Below are 22545 nucleotides of genomic sequence, written 5' to 3' on the forward strand. Positions count from 1 at the left end.
TGAGCTCAGAAGCCCCTTACCTTCCTGCATTAACCTTGGTTTTCTGCATCCCCCCCCCCACCCCATCTCCAAAGAGCCTCCCCCCCACCCCCACCGACCCTCCCACCCCTCGCATCGCTTCTGCTGAGCGCTGATCAATATTTCATAAAATGCCTTCATTAGTCTGCACTCACGCAGTCCAAACAGATCCTTTCCTGCGCGATGCCCGCCAAGGAAGCATGCATCGATGATTATAACATTAGGACGGCTCTTAAATGGCCCTTTATGGATGATGGGAGGGGGAAGGGTGGAGCAGAGCGTCCGTAAATCAGCCCATCGATGTGGGTTAATACAGATAAGATGGACTGAGTCTGGTTGGGCTGCACAGTGGCATGCTGCATTATAATAAACCTCCCCCGCCTCCTTATAAACGCTCAGGAAGCTTCCCGCTCCGACGGGAAGGATCCGACTGAAAGCTCGCGGAACCATCAGAGGAACCAGACGATGTATAATAGCTTCGTAAAAACAAATGATAAATCCATACCTTGCATTTTGTTTTTTATAACAATTCAGACACTTTTATCCAAAGCTCCTTATGTTCTTGTCAGGATATTTGGAGGCAGGCAGGGGGAGTTTGGGCAGCCCGCCTCCGAATGCCAGAATACCAAGTGCCAACATTGGCAATCGAACCCGAAACCTTCAGGTGGGAGTCAACCACCCGCTAGCCAAGAGAACCCTGCCCGGATTATTGGATACATGATGACAATAGGGAGCGGCCGGGAACTTTCTGAATGTTGTCTATTTACCTCCCAGACTGGAGAACCCGACCTGCCGAGCCTTTGTTATTTCATTTAACCCTTCTTCTCCAAGTGAATGGGCTGGTGGCCGGTGTTCTTATGCACCCCAGAACCTCTATCCAAGTCTCTTATCCTAGCTATCTTTGTGGTATAAAGTGAATGGGTTAACTTAGCGATTGTTGGTGCTTTGCACTTGGTTCTATGAACATCCTCATTGTACCGGCAGCGGTCTATTGCCTCACTTTCTTATGACAAATGACTTTGTTTATAATGACTTATTTGAAGTAGCTTTGGATAAAAGCGTCTGCTGAATGCCCTGAATGTAGCTGTAAATGCAGGACAGGGGATACTCACACTGCACGCTGAGGGCGAAGGGGATGCGGAAGTCGGTGGTGAGGGCGGGGTGGCGCACCACGCAGGTGAGGCTCTGGCCCTGGGCGTGGCTCTGCGGGCGCCACACGTAGTGCGCCTGGACGGTGGCGGTGCCGTTGGCCTCGTCCTGCGTGGCCGGCTCCGAGCGGCCGTCCAGAGACGTCTCCCAGGACACGGTGGCGGCCGGGCGGCCCCGCTCCGCCACGCACGTGGCCACCACCGACTCTGCGGCGCCGTCCAGCAGCGGGGTGGGGCCCGCCGACACGTACACCTTGGGCTCCACTGAGGGGGGGGGGGGGGGGGGGGGCAAGGAAGACGAGAGGGGAGGAGGATGAGGAGGAGGAAGGGGCACGAAAAAGACAAAAGGAAATTGGAGGGGGAGAAGATGGGAGGAGAAAAAGGAGAAGGAGAAGGAAGAGAAATGGACGGAGGAAAAGATGGAAGAAATTTGAGGTGGAGATGGAGAAAATGGGAGGAGAAAAGGGAGAAGTTGGGAGGAAGAGGAGGAGAAATGGCGGGAGGAGAAGATGGAAGAAATTTGAGGTGGAGAAGATGGGCGGGGGAGAAGGAGAAGATGGGAGGAGGAGGAGACGTGAAGACAGGAGCAGAGGAATAGGAGGAAGAGCAAAAGGGTTGTGAGATCAGGGGGTCAGGAGACAGAGGTAGAAGGGATGGAAAGAGTGGAGGAAATGTACGTTAGAAGATGAACATTGATCTTAACAGTCTATGGAACATGAATAAATAATGACCATCATAATGCATGACGAGACGTGGAGTGGACTTCAACACACTTAACCACTAGGAAAGAGTCCATCTTATAGGGGCCCTTTACCGGACACTCAAATGGATGGTGCTGTTGCGTATATTGTTGTACAGCAAATATAAATGGTGCATTAGTAAATGGAAATGGCAAGAATACCATCATTAAACTCTCGCACTGTAGCAGCAACACGATCCATGAACACCCTTCATAATGTGTTTAACACACACACACACACACACACACACACACACACACACACACACACACACACACACACACACACACACACACACACACACACACACACACACACACACACACACACACACACACACACACACACACACACACACACCCACCCACCCCAGTGTCGGCCTGTATTCAGCATTTGACACCCCAGTGTCTTGTACTGAGGGGGGTAAGGTTACCAACGTCCTGCTCAACGGCGATACAAGCCAGCGTAGTATTACTCTGTCTTCCTGGGGAGGACTCTGGATAACAGGGGATTCAGACTGAACACAGATTCTCCACAACAGGGAGTCACAACAGATCCATCCCAGGCAGGAGAGCGGGCGAGGTGTAACGCAGATCCCCGATACCTGTTGCGTGGGACGCTACGATGAGGCAAGGCGCTTTTCCTTTGTTCTGACGCTACAGAGGAAGATGGTGGGGTAGATTGTTTCATAATAGGCAACCTGTCCAGTCAGCATTTATGCCCGAGAGGGTTTTATAGAAGGGGGGGGGGGGGGGGGGAGCAGTTCAAAAGAGGGGCTGGAAGGTACCATGGGAGGAGAGAGGGAGAGAGCTGCATAGGAAATATTAACAGAGTTAACATTGAGTACACCGGCAGAAAGCTATCTCTCTTTTCCATCAGTATGCTTTCTGGACGATTTGTTCCATTTTCCAGACCCATTTGTTTTTAAATATCGCCTTCCTGTGGCACCGTACCACTGCCTCTTTAATGTGGACAAAACCTCCAACAGTTGTTCCACTAACTACTAACCGCCTAACACACACACACACACACACACACACACACACACCTCCCCGACCAGGCTGCGCTTCAAGATACAACAGCGGACCCTAATAACCCCCGACGTTCCTGCTTCCAAAAATACCGCGCGCCTCCTCCACGCCTAGCGGGAGGGGAGAACCTGCCCTTCCCAACCCTGGGTCTCGCATTCTTAAATCACTTGGCTCTTCTGTTTCTCCTCCGCACCCCCTGACCCGCGCACACCCACCTCCTACTCCTACCCCTACCCCCCCATCCCCACCACCAACTCCACCTCCATGCACAGTAGCGGCTCTATGTTGGGACGACCTGGCGGGGTGTGTTGCAGAATAAACCCCTCACATGACGTGTTCATTTAGGGGGTGGCGGACCTGTCCGGGGGAGGTGGGGCCCTGGATGGGTGGAGGAAAAGCTAGAGAGTGGGTGGGGGGGGGGGGGGGGGGGGGGGGGGGGGACTGAATTGGGCAAAAACGATTTCCTGTCCAGCAGCGGGGGAAAACCGCCAGCTCCGGCCCTTCCCCGCCCACCTGGGGCCCCGGTGGGATTGGGCCCTCGTCTGTGTGCAACTGAGGCAGCGGACAGGACCCTGAATGGATGTTTCAACCGTTTTCCCCCGCATGCAGCGACAGATGGGGCAGTCTCACTGAGTCTGTGTTTCTTAAAGGGTCGATGTGATTTATGTTCCCCGCGTCACAGCGGTTCTGAATAATAAAGGGCTTTCGGTGTCGGGCTCAGCAGGATTTTGCCCTCCCTCGCCATGCAACCGGTGTCCGCCCATGTCATGACTCGGCGGAAAAAAACAACGACATCCTCATTGGAATACAGACTAATAAGCAGAAATAATGTAGGGAGAAGGAAAACACACTGACCATTGTTAACTCAAGGAGCTCAAGTACCTCTCAGAGTGGGCGAGTCATTCTCTGCGACGTTGGTTCCACTTCGATATCTGCTTCTGAAGACTACACTGTGCACAAAACGTGTTTTCCCATGAACTTGTTCACAGAAGGACATCTATATTGGTTCCCATTCACTGCAATATTTTCCTTCGTCAAATTTGAACCTTTCCCCTATTTCTTGTAAATTTGCCTAACAAATCATTGTTTCCGCAGAATCAGCACGGACAGAGATGAACCTTAGTGCATGTCTGACACTTGTTGCGAAACAAGGGTCAAAAGAGTTTACACCAGATAACGGTTCCATATCAGATTGTTTAAAAGTGCAAAGGAATCACGTTAGATCCGAGATACATTCATCAATGTTCCACGGATGTCCCCGTCTGCCATGGTCTACTCTACGGGGACGGGGTTCTCTGAAGTAAAGCTAGGGCTTAACTAGCATAACAAACTGTTAGTGCATGGGTCACTGCAGCCTAACCCATGTAAAGAAAGCTCTGACTTTGTTTTGCTAGTAGATATAAAAAGTATTTGAGTTTGTAGAGGGAATACCACAGGTATGCATGTAATAGATCTGAATAAATCAATTTAATATCATATCAAAAAACAGCCGTGTTGGTATCTTTAGGTATATTCGAAGCCCGTACTTAACAACTTCAAAAACACCACATGGGACGTTACCACAATCAAATTGAACTGAAAAATGAGAACATACAAATTAAGTGTTTCCGTAGTCTCTTATTTCAACAGCAATGATTCACACAAAAATAACTATCTGCCAAACAATAAAAATAGATTTTAGCTGAGATAGCTGTCCTCTTTTCATATTCTGGACCATTGCGGTGTGCTGTGCTGGCCATTCAATTTCTTAAAGTAAAAACTCTTACAAAAGGAAGAACTGCATAGACGTGCTCTCCTTTCCTTATGCAGTACTTTCTCTTCCTTACAGGAGCCTTAAACTGCTGAGATCAGACACTGACAATTATAAAGCTCTGGTGTAAAAAAAAGAAAAATAACACGTCTCCCAAGGACTGCTCGGTTCCCACGAAGCAACTTTCAAGAGAGCCTTCATATTTCAAAACATAATGCATCTCATATGCATTTCAACACAACCGTGGCTCAGAATCACGAGTGAGCGAACGCCTAAGTATTAAAACACAAGTGTGTTTGTGTGTGTGGAAGACCAGGGGCTGTGGACGCCGCGAGACGACACCGGGCCTAGTGACGTCTGACTGAACTCTGGGCGCTCCCAGACACCGTGGCTGTGACAGTAGCACTTAATGTAGCCGCTCATTAGTCCCCAGAGACAGCCAGACTCTCCGGAGGCAGAGGGGAATCTGCTGTGTGCGGGGCAGCCGCCAGAGCTCACGGACGCCATCCGACCATCAATTCAGGAAGACGGGGCGTGGAAATTCGCCCTGACCACAGGCTTTACCGTTCAGCCTCCAAACAAAAAAGAAGAGATGTTTCCTGTGTCCACATGGTGTGGTGTGTGCCTTACGGCCATGGTGTGGGATATGCATTATGCAAGTGTATCCAGTCGGCGTTGGTGATTGACTCGGGGGTAGGCTAAGAAAGCACGGCATTTTGGGGGTATGCCTGTATGTGCAGTTTTGTTTGGATTAAGGCTGGGAATCTGCATAGAATGTAGCCGTGAATTTGGCAAAGACCAGCGTTATGAATATTTATAGGGGACACTGAAGCACGCTCGACATTATTCAAGGGGACTCGACAAATCAGTAGGAAGACTCAGTGCTCAAGGGAATTCTTGCACTTTGTAACCCTAAAACAAGAGCCAACTTTCTTTTCTTTCTTGGCCGTGAGACAGTGAGATGAGTGAGGAGAGTGGGACCACCGGGCTGCGGGGATTATGACGTGGGTGACCTCTGGCCAGGTAGACGTCTGGGAGCTGGATCACTCAGGAGAGTGCTTTTTCCCTCCAGGGGCGACAGTCCCAAGAATAACTTTCTACTTACCTGCGTCTGGGGAGGCCCTAGTACCTAGTGCTACATCTATGGCGCTCCTCGTGACCGGTACTGCACGGTGATTAGTTATGGATCACATCAACGTGCTCACTGGTGTGCACGGCGCAGTTAAAAATGGACGGTTGGTTGAACCTATGCTCATGTTTACATGAGAACGAAAAGGTTAAGCCGAGTTAATCTCAAGATAATAAAGATATCGACTTTACCAGACAAGAGTACTTGGCAGTTGGGCTGTGTATTGGGTATATACGTTCAAACTAGGGGTGTGCACTGGTTCACGTGTAACCGGTTAGTAAATCATAACCGGAGAAATAGGAAAAATCTGTTAACGAAAACCGTCAAAAAAAAAGAATAATCACCGCACCATTGTTTCAATGGGAATCGCGACGGTCCATACTTTCAACATAAAGTTTACATATTTATAATTCGAAATTCGTCCCAGCCTTTATACCACAAATACTCTAGGGTCTATAGCATGTAAACGCGTTGTCTGATTACAGTTTAATACATTTTTCACAATTTAACAGCTCTCGTTTTGAAGAATAATCACCGCACCATTCGTTTCAATGGGAATCGCTACGGTCTATACTTTTAACATAAAGTGTACATATTTATAAATTGAAATTCGTCCCAGCCTTTATACCACAGATACTATAGGGTCTATAGCATATATCCGCGTTTTCTCATTACAGTTCAATGCAACAGTAAGCTGACAACATCCTATTTAACACCGCAACTTTAAATTAACCACACGGAGATAACCATGGCAACCGGTCAAACAAATGTTCTTTTTGCGATCATTCTGCTCGTGCATCCGCCGTGTTGATAAACAATAATCCCCCTATAGCGAGGCCGCGGCCCACTTTAAAAAAACAAAAAAAAAAACATTAATTTAAAAAAAAAAGTTAACGGTGTACACGAAAAAAAAAGGGGTCGTGTAACCGTTTAAAAAATGTTGTAACCGTTCACACCCCTAGTTCAAACTATTGCATACAATACTCATAATTTCTCGTTGAATACAGTATAATTACATGTAATTAGTTTACGCAACACGACCATGGCATCTCGGGGACCATGCATCCTGAAGAAGTACAAAACAACTCTTAGTGGTGAACAGAAATATGCTCTCCCAACAATAATCTCCAACTCTCAAAAAGCCCACCCGCATGAGTACAATTGTTGAGTGGACCGACATCGTTAGCAGTAAGGAGCACCCAACAGTCAAGTTGTCAGAGGGGCATAAATCCTACATACCTAATACATTGACGGTGGTGGACGCCTGCGTGTTGCCCAGCGGGAACGTCGACACTTTGCAGGTGTAGGAGCCGATGTCGGCGAAGCCGACCCCCTCCAGGATGATGGTGGCATCGTGCACCGAGGCCGACAGGAAGGAGACGCGCCCGGCGTACTCCTTGGAGATTGAGATCCCGAACTCGGGGTTGTACACCGCTATCGTGATGGGGCCAGAGCGCAGATGGCGCTCCCAGGAGCTCTGGGTCAGGTTGGAGCCCACCTCTATCTTGCATCCCAGGGTGATGTTCTTCCCCAGCACCGCGTTCACTTTCTCGGGTACGATCACTTGGTTAGCGCTCGCGCCTGCGGAGAGGGAGAGGAACAGGAAAGAGATCAGACGGAGGAACGGCGCCCAGCGACCGAATCCAGAGTTGGAGTTCGGCGGGGCTCGGGTTACTTCTGATGTTGTCTTATGGTGACATCACAGACCGAACTTGAGCTCCTCCGGTTTATTTTTTCTTTCAACCGAGATCCAACACATGCAAATGCAGATGAAACAGGGGCCTACTTATTACACATGCAACACATTTTCTGTAGACAGAGGGGAAAACATGACTGATAGCGTTGCAGTGTTCAGAAAGATTTCTTTACAAATCAGGGTTTAGTTTAAAGCTTTTGAGAAAGTAGCTCAGCGCCTGAAGAGAAGATTGTCTTTCTGCGTGAAATGTAAACCCATCTGCAACCAAAAGCCTAGGGTACATGAAGATAACCATTCAAACTGTTTTTCCGTAGGTATAAAAAAGGCACTTTGTTTTGAACAACACATTTCGCCCCCCTACCAAGTAGTGCTCTGTGCTTACTTGTGCAGTTCAATCAACCTACAGCTGCGCAGTGTGCCAGAACACAGGCCTGCAGTACGGCCTTCACAGCTCTCCCCGAAGGTTCTCCCTTGCCTTCTAAAAGCCATGAAGCCCCCTCCTTGTGGTGTTCCACTTTCCATCCTAATAAGCAACACACATTCTCCCCAGGACACCCAGACACAGCCTCGGCTAATTATCAGAAGACCTTTTAAAGCAGGATGGGAGGACGCGGGGGGGGGGAGGGGGGGGGCACGAAAAAAGAAACCTGGAACGAGATTAAACAAAGCGTTCAATTCGAACCGTTCTTTCTGCCTCGTTTTACAAGATCCTTAATCTGAGTCAGTGCCCACCGTGGGTGTATTTAGACATGAAGGAGAAGTGACACAAAACCTGCAACATGGAGGCTTAGGACTTGGCTCCGAGTCCTGGCTGCCGTCGCTTGGCTGAGGCGTTCAGCTTGAATGTAGGACAAAAGGATGAATGTGCTGGGTAATGGCGGTCTGCACGGCCCTGGCATAAAAATAAAAGCCTTCAACTAAGATCTATTTGGGAGGCAACCCTCTAAGGCGTGTGAATGATGGAGATTTGTATTCTTAAACACTACATGAAGCTACTAACCATTGCTTTGCTAGCGTCAGACGGTAAAATGTCGTATAACAAAATAAACAAACAGCTCAAGAAACAAACAGACAACCGTGGAGATTGATCGCACTATCTCGGCAAGTAAACATCTGAAATCCAAACTGAGATGCATTACAAGTTGTGGTCAAAGTCAAAGAGATCGTTTTTTTCCATCCATTCCAGAGAAACAAAAACAGGCGTTTTTTCCTTCTCTGGCCATAGTACAAATGAGTCACGGATGCCTACATATAGACTCGTGCCTACACATTTACAACATGCTGTGTGGCTATGAGAGCTTTAATATGACTTAACCGATGCATGGGACTCCCATTAAAACCGGGGGCTTTTTCACTTCTACACCGAAAAAGGGGAAGTGAAAAACTCTAAACGAACTTTCAGTTTTGCTTTTCGTCAAACAACGAACGTTTTGCATTTCCCTTAACCCTTCGGTTAAGGGAACGGGAGAATATTTAGGAGACTTGAATATCTCTCTCTAGTACCTGACCTACTCTCCAATGTGTATGAGGTACTCTGAAGCTTCAACAAAGTGATCCACTGGCCCGGTATTTTGGGTCTCTTTGGCGTAAATATGAGTGGTTAGCCACAGCTATGCTAGCTCGGTGAGTGGGAAATATAGCCAAGTAGGCTGAGTCTCCCTGAGCTCCTTTTTGACCCCTGTAATTTTCGTCATCACACACACACACACACACACACACACACACACACACACACACACACACACACACACACACACACACACACACACACACACACACACACACACACACACACACACACACACACACACACACACACACGTTGTCTTCCATGTTCAGTTGTTCACATGTTTGATTCCGGGAATTGGGAGATTCCAAAATTCCATTAAATGTTTTTTCTGTAAGGTTACTTCTATATGATCAAGCTTAATACGGCTATGTATAATATGAAACTCATGTTAAAGCTGAAAGGACAAAGCTGGCCCATTTTTCCTATTCCTGCCCAAAAACAACAATCTTTCCTCCTGCCACTATTGTCTGTTTAGCGACTGGACCGGCTTCATTCACAAAGACTCCCATTGTTGTCTAAAAAACACATTATAACAAGTCACAGAGCTGCATTATTGCTTTGGTCAGCACAACTCTTCCCTGCAAACCCCTGGAGTCTTCACCCTTTCCTGGAGCCTTTTAGTCAAGAGTCGGGATGGGGTAAGTTAATGCACATGGTCTGTGGGCTACGGGACCAAGATTGCTTCCTCTGTTGAAGATAAACACGTTTGAGGGAAAAACAACAACAAAATGAGAGTCCACGCTCAACTTATTTGTGAGAACGAAATGGTCACAGCACAAAACCTGTGACCAAATTGATTTGGAATAAGTTGTTTATTTGCAGCACAGGCGAGCAGCACTGACAGCCACTGGTTTGATGGACAATACAAGGAGAAAAAACATTTCCATTGTTTGTTGTTCCAGTTGGACTGTTGACAACAAGGAACGTAATAACGTCATTTCGCTCCGACCTATTAACCTGCATGGATGTCTCTGGCTTACATAAAAATAAACTAGCCTATTTTTAAATTGACAGAAAGTTGAGGACGACTGCCTTTCTATTTTTGCCGGTCACATTCGATCCGGGACATCTTCATACCACCCTTGAATCCGAGGGCCTTAAAAAAAACACGTTACTACGTGCCAAGCACGTTACTACGTGCTTGGCCACAGCCCTGAGGCGGGGCCCTGGGATTGCTGCAGGTCAGGGTCGAGAAGGCCACACATGCCCCTGTTCTGGGCCCTTTGAAATGACAGCACAGCTGCTCCCGTGCCCACTAAAACAACTTACTACTCCTACTACTACTGAAGACACCTAGCATACACGAACCCCGCCGTGATCGGCGATACACTTAAAGCTAGGCTCAGCTAATACAAAAATAGGCCGCGGTAGGTTACAGCGAGAGCCCGCCAGGAGCGACACATAACAGAGTCACGGGCGTCGTGGCTTATGTTGAGGGGCTGCCCACTGACACGCTTGGCATGCGTGACATGTCGCTGATGGGGCCAGACACGTGTCGTCGGCGCGGCTCGTCTTCGGGAACATGCTCCACATACTCCCACCGCTACCTGATCCACACTGCGCCCGACCAACTGCCCGGGACGGTGTGTCCGCCTCACTCACCCTGTGTGTCACCTTTCGGACCCCGGTCAAAGCGTAACAAAGAAACCAGACTCCCGCCAAGCTATGGTGTGTTTGCTTTACAGTAGACGTGTAGGCCGGAGCGGAGGGTGAGGGGAAACAGGGAGTGGTTGGGGGAGGAAGTGTGTTCGGTGTGGCCTCCACCCTCACCATTAGCGGAGGGGAGACAGATGGTCTCTACGTGGGATACCTACAGCCAGGAGGAAGGGTGGGAGTCGGCGTAGCTTAACCCGGACGGCGTAGCTTTACACAGCCAGAGCACAGCCGCTACGACCCATAGAAATGAGTGTCTGAAATATAACATGCAAACAGAATTAAAGTAGTGTGTCTACAGATAGGGTGTAGCGCGCTCCCTTTGGGACTTTAGCAGTACGCTTCGGTTATAGACGCGGCGGGACAGTATATTCATCACTTCCTCACAACTCCACACAGGGCCTCCTAGGATTAGCAACACACAGGTGTTCCCAATCATAACAAGGGAAATGTATAAATCTACACCCCGAGCCAAATCATGTATTTTTCCCGATGTTCTAGGCATTCGTTTTGTCGTATTTATTATCAATACTTTACAATGTACAACAATCACCCCGGGATCAGGTGTCCTCTAACAAAGAGCCGGATGTTCCCAAGCTTGCGTTACAGATCGTTTAGAAGTGGATATCCCTACATGTTGCACTCTTGCCCTTCTCCAGGAGAGATTTCTGTGAAACCCCAGGAAAAGAATGAACTCATGGGAGCGATGCGTTTGCCCTTTGAGCAAATGCTTCATATTTGTTTCTCCCCACTGACATCGCTAATTGCGACAAGCTGGGCGGACGACGCAATGGTAAATCAAAACCTTCCCCTTTGCCTAGCGACCGGCTCAAACATTCGAACGCTGGCCCGCTTGACGAGCCAAAATCTCCACCTACCCCGGGCTGACCGAGCCTCCAGGCCCGGCTCTCCCAACTGAACCGTACTCCTGGAGAGATCCCACAGGAGACTGAGCTCCATGTCGGAGCAGTCTGGGAAAGGACGGAAACATTTGAGGCCAGAAACCTTCCCGGAGCAACAAGGATGGAGAAAAAAAAAAAAAAAACGGCTTCGCATGACATGTAAGAAAGTCGTAGACAAACTTCATGAACTGATTATTGTATCGAGCTGCACCCAGGAACGAGGAGCGAAGACCTCACGGCAGAAGAATGCAGACGTGAGATCGAGCTCTAGGCGGTGTGGTCGAGGTCGAGAGAGAGAGCGGAAACTGAACATTGAAACTCAGCGACACAAAGAGAAGGAACTACGTAACAACAAGCATGGAGGAAAGATGAACAGATTTCAGCAAAAGGTCTCAAAAGGGCTTACTTTCAGCTCCATAGTACATTGGGAAATGAGAGCATAATGCAAATCCATGAATTGGCTAGCTCCATAGCTTAACAATCACAGTTAAGTACTGGCCTTACTGGTAGAATCACACATAAAATCACTGGTAGGCCAATGGTTTAACAGTCTAGACTTTGAGACCAAGGGGAGACATTACATTTCTCCAACTTTAACCAAATAATAAAACTCTTGTAATTATGTTTTACCAGCATAATTACGAATTGATTTCTATAATTAAAAAGACACCTAACGCTTGTTAATCATATATATTCTAACCAGAAATGACCAAAATTAGATGTCATTTAAAATTCTTTAGGAGGTGATGAACAAAAATAATTGCAGGAACAAACCGCATCTTTAAAAACGGTTCCCTCAAACTCTATATAGTGTGAAACCTCTTGAATGCAATCTAAAAGACCATAAAAAGAGGGAGGGAAAAAAGACAATGCCTATATTGTATACCCTTAAGAACCCTAGCATCCCCACCGGAGGAACCCATAAGTCTGTTCAAAACAATTTAGAGGGCAGTTGTTGCCAAGTGGCCCTGTTGGGCCTGCATGGCCAGTTTATGGCGTGACTTTATCTCTGGGAATATTTGTGCAGTGTGAAGAAAGCCATTAGTCCCGACACCAACTCTAATCTACCCCCTTCCTTCCAAGCATTGTGAGGCTGGAGGGTGCAGGGCCGTTCCAGCCTCGTTAATTCACGGTGGAGACAAACACGGGTTGACAGGCCACTGAAAGGGGCCGGCCGTGCTCTTTCACATGTCATTCGGCCCACTTGGGAGACCCCTGGCTCACTGCTACCAGGCAGGCCCGTGTGTCCGTGCCCCCTCTCAACAGTTACGTTTAATTAAAGAGCAGGCTTGAGGGCAAAGCATAATCAAACCAGATCGAATCACTGGTGTTAAGGCGGCGTCGGTAGCAGGTAGCTAACGACTTACCGTGGAGTGTACTCGGAGTGAGCTAGTGTGCGAGGAGACCCTGAAGAGCGACAATGTCAACCATTGTGTGCCAAAGCAACACAAACATTCCTGCACTGCCCTGCCGTGTGGGAATTCACTTATTGTTGGTGCTGCACGCTGTGTCGGGAAATATATCTACACATGCTGGATCATTCTACTGCTTGACATTGTTCAAGAGCAGACAATGTATGCGTTTTATATAATTATATTTATGCTGTTTATAACATTTTGAATATTGTACAGGAGAGCATTTTTTTCAATTTTTTGTTACAAAAAGCCTTACATGCAAAGGCTGCTGTTGGGAGCCCCTCACAGGGAAATGGACCCATCTACCCGCCATGCGAATGAGATGACGGAGCATGTTCGTGTCCGCAGTCAGCGTGGTGTGTGTGTGTGTGGGGGGGGAGGTTATCTCACGACTCAATTAGAGCCCCAGTGCATGAAAGCCCTGACACGGTACTGTGAGGAGAGGCCGCTGCCTTGTCACCCTGGTGGTGTTGAGATCTGCCCTGGCGAGGAAGGGTATCCCCCGTTGAAGAGTGCTGGCTCATCGTGTCAAATCCTGAAGCCTTGGCTCCCTGCTTCTGTGAGGAGGAGGTTTCAGAGGCTGTAAACCGTTCCCTTGGCTCGCGAGCTGACAACCATGAAATCCTGACGGCTGCCGCGCAGTAACACCATAAGCCAGATAACATGGAAAAAACTGGATGGCACAAAGGCTACTGACTCTGGGGGGACAATGGCATTTTTATGGACAATGAATAACCGTTTCATTGATTTAATTGCTACCATTTCCTCACATTAGTCAGTTTGGCTGAGTAAGACCAAGAAGGCATTAACAGCTGTTGTACAGCGCAGGGCATCATAATTTCCAAGTTAAACTCACACTGATAATAAAATGTCAGCCCAACAGTAGCCCTGATGCCAGCAACAGCCATTGACACTTGCCCCAACAATCGCTCCGTGAAAGCATTTCATCGTGGGTTTACGTTCTACGCACAGAGCACCCCCAGCCAACCACATCCTAGCTCTTAAACAGCTGGGTGGAGGCAGGGCAGAGAAACGGGCTTCCCCTCAAACCACTCTCCCTTAAAGTGTAGGCTATTGCCAGTAGTAAAAGAGGTCTAAAGAAACAGAGCGAGAGCCATACAGAGCCCAGAATCCCCTGAATCAACACTCACGGACTGGACAGTGCACTTGTTTCTTTCCCACACTACTTGACAGAGAAAGAAAACAGAAATGTCCAATCAGAAATGTCTTAAACAGCAAACCCAGACTTTCGCTCAATCTTATATTCGTTCAGACAGAAATAGATCCCAACCTCTGGGGAGTGGGTGGGGCTAACCACAGAGAAGTCTCCTATGCTAATTATAGACTGCAGTTCCCCTGGCTGGGACTAAATGGGCTACTGTACTTTCATTAGCCCGATCTTTCCTAATGTCAACATGGTCCCCCTCTTACCACTCAGACCCCGAGGGAAATCTGATTTGTTTTGCTGGACGATTGTTCCCATGATTGTCTCGTGTTCATTTTCTTGTATGATATTATAAGCCGGTCAATGTCAAACATTGTTTTCATGCTAAACATTCATGCTGAAGAACCTTGTAATTTCTTTCAAATAACTCATAGTTACCATTAATCTTTAAACCAGTAAAAATGTGTGTTAAGCCCCTTGATAAAGAAAGTAAAACAACTTTTGGAGGACATTATACTATTATGAATAAAAATACCTTTTCATCAAAAAAGAAAAAAACCTTTTAAATCAAGTAAACAGATGACCAACATTTTGTAGTAATATCGCTAAACAATACTATGCTGCATTCATTTTGGGAACACCTCATCCCATCCTAAAATAACTAGTATGGAGGGAAATGCCAAGGCTAGATGACAATTAAAAACACTTGACAAGTCTTACTGCTTATTGCAGCAAACACCACTTCCCAGCCACAGAGGAAGTCAAACCAGCTCAAACAAAAACAAAGCCTCTGCACTATGTGTACTCCAGGCAGCGGCCCATAAAAACAGAGTTTGGTCCGGCCGGCGTTTCACGGTCCATTGTGCTGGTCAGAGGGAGTTTACTTTCTCGCCACTCCCAGTTCAACTGGGGCTCGACCTCTCCCTGTTCCTGAAAGTATTGTTGATTTGGGGTCAACCCCCTACATTGACGATCTCTTAGAACCATAGGTCTTTAGTGAGTATAGCTGTTTCAATACCCTCAATACCAGAATCCTATTCCTTCTCCCAGTAACTGTACAGCATGGAGTGACATAGAACAGAACAGTGAAAGGACAATAAAGTTCGGTAAAAACTAAACAGGTGTCACATCACATATATTCAACATATACTCTCTCTTCAAGTGACCGGTTGTTTATGTTTGAAAGGGTGTCTTTGAATACATGCATGCGATATGTTTACTGTGAAATAAAGAGTGTTATGTTTGATATTTGAGTCTTTATTAGATGTAGAATGAGTTCAGGATAAAACAGTCAACAGCACTAAATATGACCCTTATTTGGTGATCCTAGTCAAACTTAATATTAAGTCCTATAGTGTATTATTATAATGTAATGGCTCGAGCCAGACCGACACATGTACATTCTTCAAATGGACTAGTGCCCCCCTTGGGAATCCAATGTAATCCAATCATCCAAAATGAAATATTACAACTGTATTTTGAGCTTTAAATAGCACTGGCCACTTATTTTGTTATGATCCCTTTCACAAACCAAGCAGCAGACGCAAAAATAGAATCAAACTCACTGCAATGTTTGTCCGTTGACCTGCTATCCATATCCTCTCCATATTGCAAAGAGGAGCAGCTCTTTATATGTTATGTGCAACATAAGACCCCGTTCAAAATGTTGTAAAGATACCAGCCGAGAACCAGCAATGAAAAGTTGTTGACTTACGACGGTTCGTACACACATTCACACACACCGACGACAGAGTCAACAATGCAAGGCGACAGCAGGGAGCAGTTTGGGTTGGGCGTCTTACTCAGGGCCAAACTAGCAACCTTACGGTTACAAGTCCACCCACTCTACCTACTGAGCTAAGCCGACCGCATAAACACAACACACAGACATACGAGTGTTGGAGTGGGCCAGCAGTAGGAACAGGGATAGCTAATTTGGCAGAGGTCCAGCTTTGATATGGTTGTGGAACATACCTAATAAAGCCACTGCTGCAGTAATATATTTGATGTACAAGGCAGGGTCACAGAAAAGCAAACAGGCCATTTCACGTAATCCAACGGGGATTAAGGTTTGTTTGTTTGTTTGCTCTGGTTTTAGTATGGAATAATTTCTCACACCATGCAAGATTATGATTATTCATCCCAAAAAACTTGATAATTCCCTGTGTAATTCCTAAATGTATTAATCAGAGTCAATAGCAAGTGCATTGGAGGAGTGCAGTTTAATTTCAATATTATTAGGCTGCAGTACGGGCATTGACTGGCGAGCAATAGGCTATATGGAATAACTTACTCACTTAAAAAGTATTCAGCACAAAATTATTATTAGCAACACTATTGATATGCTGAGGTGACCCATCGATAAGACTACAGCATGTGAACGCCTCATTAGCCCATGACTCTAAACTGCATCAAATATACGTTTGGCTGCTTCTTAGTTACAACTGCATCCTTCAAACACACCATTTTAGATTCTCAAGTTTGCCTTCAAGTGCTGCGCACCTTGAAAAAGTAATAAGAAGGGAACCTGACTTCTTGTGCTGCCTTCTTTCTACACTTTGGGGCTGTCACACTGTAGCAATGCAGTATTACATCCTGCATTGCTACAGTGATGTTATGTTGTGGCCCACAGGCAACCATACTAATACATAGTCGATACAATATATAGTACAGACCATAAGACTGATGTCAAGGGAGACTTACTTTGCCAGAATTGGCATTACCAGATAAATAAACCTTCACCTAAATTACAGCACCATATTAATATTCTCTGAACACGGAGGCCCAATACATTTTACAGCACTGATATTAGTTTCAAGTTCAACCAAAGAAAAATAACTCCTGCTACCAATATATTTTCTTTTAAAAAGGGTATAAAGCATAAGTGCAACATTAAAAAGGTTTCCAATGTTATAAAAGATGTTAACTGGGGTAAAGCTTCTTCAAGTCAAACTGGGTGTTCTTGGGAAAGCACTAACCGGCTTCCCTTATTGTCTAGAGACAGTACCTAGTAGAACAGAGAGGGACTTGTGTGTCTAGCAGTTGGATGGAAATGGGCACAAAAAGATAGGACTGCAGGTCAGCTGTTAGCCTTAACAGACACAGCTGCAACAGTATTATGCTAATAGATGTTAATAGGTGTATGTGTAAGCCTTTGTATCTTGTATGTGTGCGCCTGTGCGTGGATCACCACACAGACATTATGGGCACTGTTGGCTGTGTGTGCGTGCGGAATGAGTGCTTGTGTCTGAAACATTAGTAGCATCACGGCTGTCAGCTTGTCCAAAACACACCCTTACAGGCCCGGGTCGAACAAGTGATACGTGGTTAAACAAGGCTTCTTCACCTGTTTCCAGTAGCTCTCTCTGTGTGTGTGCGTGTGCGTGCGTGTGCGTGTGCGTGCGTGCGTGCGTGCGAGAGAGAGAGATTGGCATATAGGCCTGGTGCCACTCCACAGTGTCTTAACGTGTGCTTTTAAATCATTCATGCAATATGATCCACGTTTACAGTGGAAAAGAACCAGCATCAAACTGGCCAGTAAACTGGTGTTAAAAGGCTTTTATCTCTTCTTTCACCGTAGGAGTTAGCCACACAAATATCTGGAAGCTATTTCTACCTACCAGTTTCTATGACTCAACTTCTCAAAGATTTATTTTCCTGACACAAATGGGTGCAATTACTCCCTTTTCTATGGAAAATCCATCACAGGAGGTTAATATTTTTGTTACCAAAAGAGGTTACATTCAGCGGTTTAAGAAAAAAGAAACCACCCACAACCGCCCACCAACTGAAACATACCGCTTCAATCGACACTTGTGACACCGATAGAAACAGGCTAGTTCACTATTGGAAGTCATTAATGGACCATTAGAGCTGCATCCGTTCTCAAAGGGAAGCAACGCTCAGTAAAAATCGACAAATGGTACAAGCACCACAAAAACACTCAAGTGTTTTTTTTAAAAGTTTTCCATTTGTTTATGTACAAACCCAGTTAGAGAAGAGGTGTGAAGGTCTACCATGCTAATGTTGGATTGGGGGGGGGGGGGGGGGGCTCATCAAACTATAATGGACCACCACCACGGAGCATCTTTCCCGCCTCTCGCAGTCACATCTGTCCAGGGGTGGTGGATGCATCATGCAGGGTGTGGCTGAGCAGGCACAGGGTGGAGCCTTAGACCAACACAGCCTTTGTGGTCACAGCCGGCGTACACCCCGCCCCCCAGCGCCCAGGCAGACACCATGTCCCACTATAAAGCAAAACGCTCATCTGCTGATGGCCGCCGCTCCAAAGGGGGGGGGGGGGGGGGGGAACTCTTTTAATGTGATGAGGAGGTTTCAGTCTGCAGCCCCAGCGGCTGCCGAGATTTAAGTTCAAATGAAAAGGATCAGAGCAAATCATCCGATGCGAATCCCAGCTGCGCTTCCGAAAAGCCACAACCTGTTTCCTGAACAGGTTGTGGCGGAGACCTTTCTTGTTTGGATTGCAGATGGCTACAATGAAAAATGTAACCGTGAAAAACCGTGGCCCCCATCACTAGATTGGAGTCTTTTCTTGGTTAAAGTGCATTTAGTGAACTGTGATTTCCAAGGCAAATTTTTAAACCATCAATTGGTGATCAGTCTGTCGTGTATCCAATTCTGGAAAAAAGACTTGGCCATATCCCAAAAATTCATTATCCAAAGGAAAGCTGAATCTAGCATGGATCAATTTGCATTAGGATTGTATTAAGGATTGTAGTTGTAGGTAGAGACCCATTCCCATTACATGGGAAGAAATCAAATCTGACTAAAGTGTACTTGTTTGCTAATTGTTTTTCCTCTCATCCATTTGTCTTCAGTGTCAGGAGACAACTCCTCCACCTGTTCCTAACTAAACACAAGGACATATTAAACTGCCCTGATATGCTTCAGCTGCCATGGGCTCAAAGCTATGACCGGTTAAAACAAGAGATGGCAACCGACTGTTGCCAATAGCACATTACTGACCTACAGTAAACTCTTATTAGGTCATAAGTCATTTGAGTCAATTAACCACTTTTTTTGGGGTCATCTATTTTTGGATTCAGTCTGTAATTTGGGATGTTCTATTACTACATTATTTATATTGGGAATCATAAAGTCACGGAGTAGAAGCCACCCAACTATGGTTTTCAATTACAGACCTCAGAATATAGCCACGCCCTGCAATGATACCCTCCTCACCACCCTGGTTGCTAAAAAGTTTAAGATTGCAGAATGATAAAAATACAAACAGTGGTACGTCTATGAATACATCATCCCACTAACGCCCCAAACGCACTAAGTTCAAAAGTAGTATTTCGATTAAAAAAATATCCACTGGGTATGAATAATTAATAATATTGACTTGATTATGTCACCATGTTTATAAAATATCTTCACTTACGATCTGTTTGTGGTAGGATAGAGGGAGAGACAACAACAACATTCGAAGAGCAAGGAAGGGATTTCAAGTAAAATCTGATTTTATCGTCTTCCAAAAGTTATACAATAATGTGTTTATGTAGGCCTGACATTTTGTGACATCAATAAGTGAATCAATCGAGGCCTATATGCTTCCCCATGGGAATCTGAGCATTCGGTGTGCCATGTCCCATCCTAAACAGTGACGTATGGATCACCTCCTTTTGTGACCGATTGAAAGGTAATCTGGCATGTGGCCCAACTGCATGTTAACATCACCTCCGAGGCTCTGCAGTGGCTTTCCTCAGCCCAGTCACTGAAATATGTCTTCATTTCCCTGGCCAGGAGGCCACTAATGCACATGACGACCCACAGAAACAATCACCTTGCCTTGAACGCTCTGCTCGTCTCCTTCTCGTCATAGGGAGCCGAAGCAGGAACACGTAACCCATTGCCTGAACAAACTTTCCCCTTGGCCCACGTTATCCAATAACAGAAATAGGCTGCATAGCTTTTAATTTATATTGGACTACCGTCGTAGAGAACACATCGATTCGTGTGGTATATTGTGGATATCAACTTTTTTTTTCTTCAAATCATTGACACATGGCCATTTCAGTCACAGTCACATTCACCTCAAACATGCACTTTATCACCATGCCAACATGGGGCACGGTCGTTTTAAATCGTTTTAAAAGATACCCATTTAGATACAGCGCATAACTTGTAAATAACTGCAGTGGCCGAGTTGGGTGGGACGACATTCACCAGTCACAGCACGGGGATACTTCAATGGAAAAAAATAATCAAACTCCCGTCCGCACTCACTGGGGTGTGTGTGGCTAAGGGTCGTAAGGCACACTACTGGCACCCACATCCCACTGTTTCAGTTCAACCAGCATCCCAATGTCGTGCACGGAACAACAACCCCCGATTGCTTTCTGGCTGCAAAGGCTTTTAAAGCGGGCTAGCTGCGGAGCCAGCCGGGCTGAACGGGAACGTAGCAGCAGCGCTCCACCTAGCAGCACCGTGACTGTTAGCAGACCAGTAGCTCCCAAACTAACGGTAACGTTAGACCCCCAACAGCACTACAGTCCCTTACGGCTTTAAGTACATCGGGGAAAAGTGTAAATGAAACAAAAACAACTTACATGTTATTCCGCATAGGATGAAAAGTATCGTAAAGGGTAGCGGTCCGTTTAAAGGCAAAGTTTTGTTGCGCGGCAATCTTTTCTCCATGGTTTCTCCTCCCTGTGCGCTGTGGCGCTTTAGCTCCCTGCTCCTCCTCGGTCTGAGTCTCTGCTGCTCGTCGGGAGCACTTCTCCATAGCGACCGATGCGCGTGGGCCGTACCACACTCAACACTTTACATGCGAGCGGGCGTGAACGCGCAAGCAGCAACACGCGCGCGCGCTCGCATTGCACACACACACACACACACACACACACACACACACACACACACACACACACACACACACACACACACACACACACACACACACACACACACACCAACAAACACAATATAAACAGTAAGACCATTTTTGGCTAATGTCGTTTTATGGTGCATGCACAGCGAAATTAAAACGTGCCGATGATTATAATATTTTTCAATCAATCGAGGCAAGAATTAAAAATAAAAAAGACAACCCCTAAACATTGATTTCTATTTGTCCTTTATTTTCTCTTCACAGGTGTCCTTTTTTGTTTGAAAGGGCTGCATTTTGTTCTTTGGACAGATAGAGGTGAAGATAAGTGGACAGAAGAACTGAATGTGAAAGTTAATATAAACTGTCAGGATTTACACTGCATTGAAGTCACATGACACTGAAATATTTTCCCCGTGACTGATTTAGCAAAAGGGAACGTCTACAGTTGCAAATCATTTTATTTCCCTAACAACCAAACCATGAAGATTTTTTTATACGGTTACATTTTTTAAAAAGGTACACATGAAACCCAAATTCAATTGAATCTTGAAACAAAAACTACGTTTAAGGAAATTAAATAATGTGGTTTATAATTCAAAGAATGCAAACGAAGAAAAGAATATTAAATAAATGCAATACACTGAAATGCAGATAGGAATCTTGGCAATGAAAAACGTATCGCTCAAAACGCCAGCCACAGTGTGACGCCTGTATTTCCAGGCCTACTTTACTGCCCAGTGACATCTTCATTACAGTCCATACGTTCCCATCAAGGGGCATCAACTCAGCAGGAATTTATTTTAACCCTTACCCTCCAAAGGAAAACACCATAACTTAACCACACTGTGATTAAAGCGTGCCCCATGGCGTGTTGTTCCATTGGTGCCCCCCTCCCCACTCACCAACCCTTGGACAGGTTTATTTATACCTCAAGAAGTGGTAAATCACCAGGTAAAAGTCATGCCCTTACCACCATCAATCAGACGTGATCATCAGTGCGATGGGCCACAACCCATCGCACTGTAATGTGTCTCAAAGTTTCCCAAAGAGTGCAAATATATAAATAGGCAATTGATTAGTTACCGTAATATATTGTAAACAATTAACAGGGTGTGGGTTATGATTATAATTATGTTTTTTTCTCGCTAAGCTCCCTCAGGGGAGCTAAACGGTTTATAATATGGTGTATAATACTTCACTGCCAGTGACCTTGTGGTTTAGGGTAGTCGTCTCATTGAGGATTAACTCTGCAAAAGCATTTTCTCTAAAAGCGCTGTTACAATTTCTCCCTGGCAGGGACCGGTGCCTTGGCACCATCTCTGCTGTGATTCCTGTCTAGGGCACTTGGTTTTACAGTCTGTGAAAACACCTTTTGTTAAACACTGCATTCTCAACCAGTCACATCGACAAGCCAGTCCCTCCCTCCCTCCCTGCAACCCCCCCCCCACCGCACCCAGACCCCCCCCCCCCCCCCC

The 22545-nt window shown here is 46.2% G+C and overlaps 1 protein-coding gene across 1 annotated transcript in view; it reads right to left on the minus strand.

Annotated features, from left to right (window-relative positions):
- The window catches only part of nectin3a (nectin cell adhesion molecule 3a), a 27294-nt gene extending 4789 nt beyond the window's left edge, over positions 1-22505 (minus strand). Inside the window, 3 exon segments of the mRNA XM_060075996.1 lie at positions 1046-1430; positions 7056-7397; positions 20790-22505. Coding sequence (XP_059931979.1) covers positions 1046-1430; positions 7056-7397; positions 20790-20877 — 815 coding nt within the window. The 5' untranslated portion in view covers positions 20878-22505.
- Between the last annotated feature and the right edge of the window lie 40 nt (positions 22506-22545).

The sequence above is a fragment of the Gadus macrocephalus genome, chromosome 16, assembly GCF_031168955.1.
Source record: "Gadus macrocephalus chromosome 16, ASM3116895v1".
Classification (NCBI taxonomy): domain Eukaryota; kingdom Metazoa; phylum Chordata; class Actinopteri; order Gadiformes; family Gadidae; genus Gadus; species Gadus macrocephalus.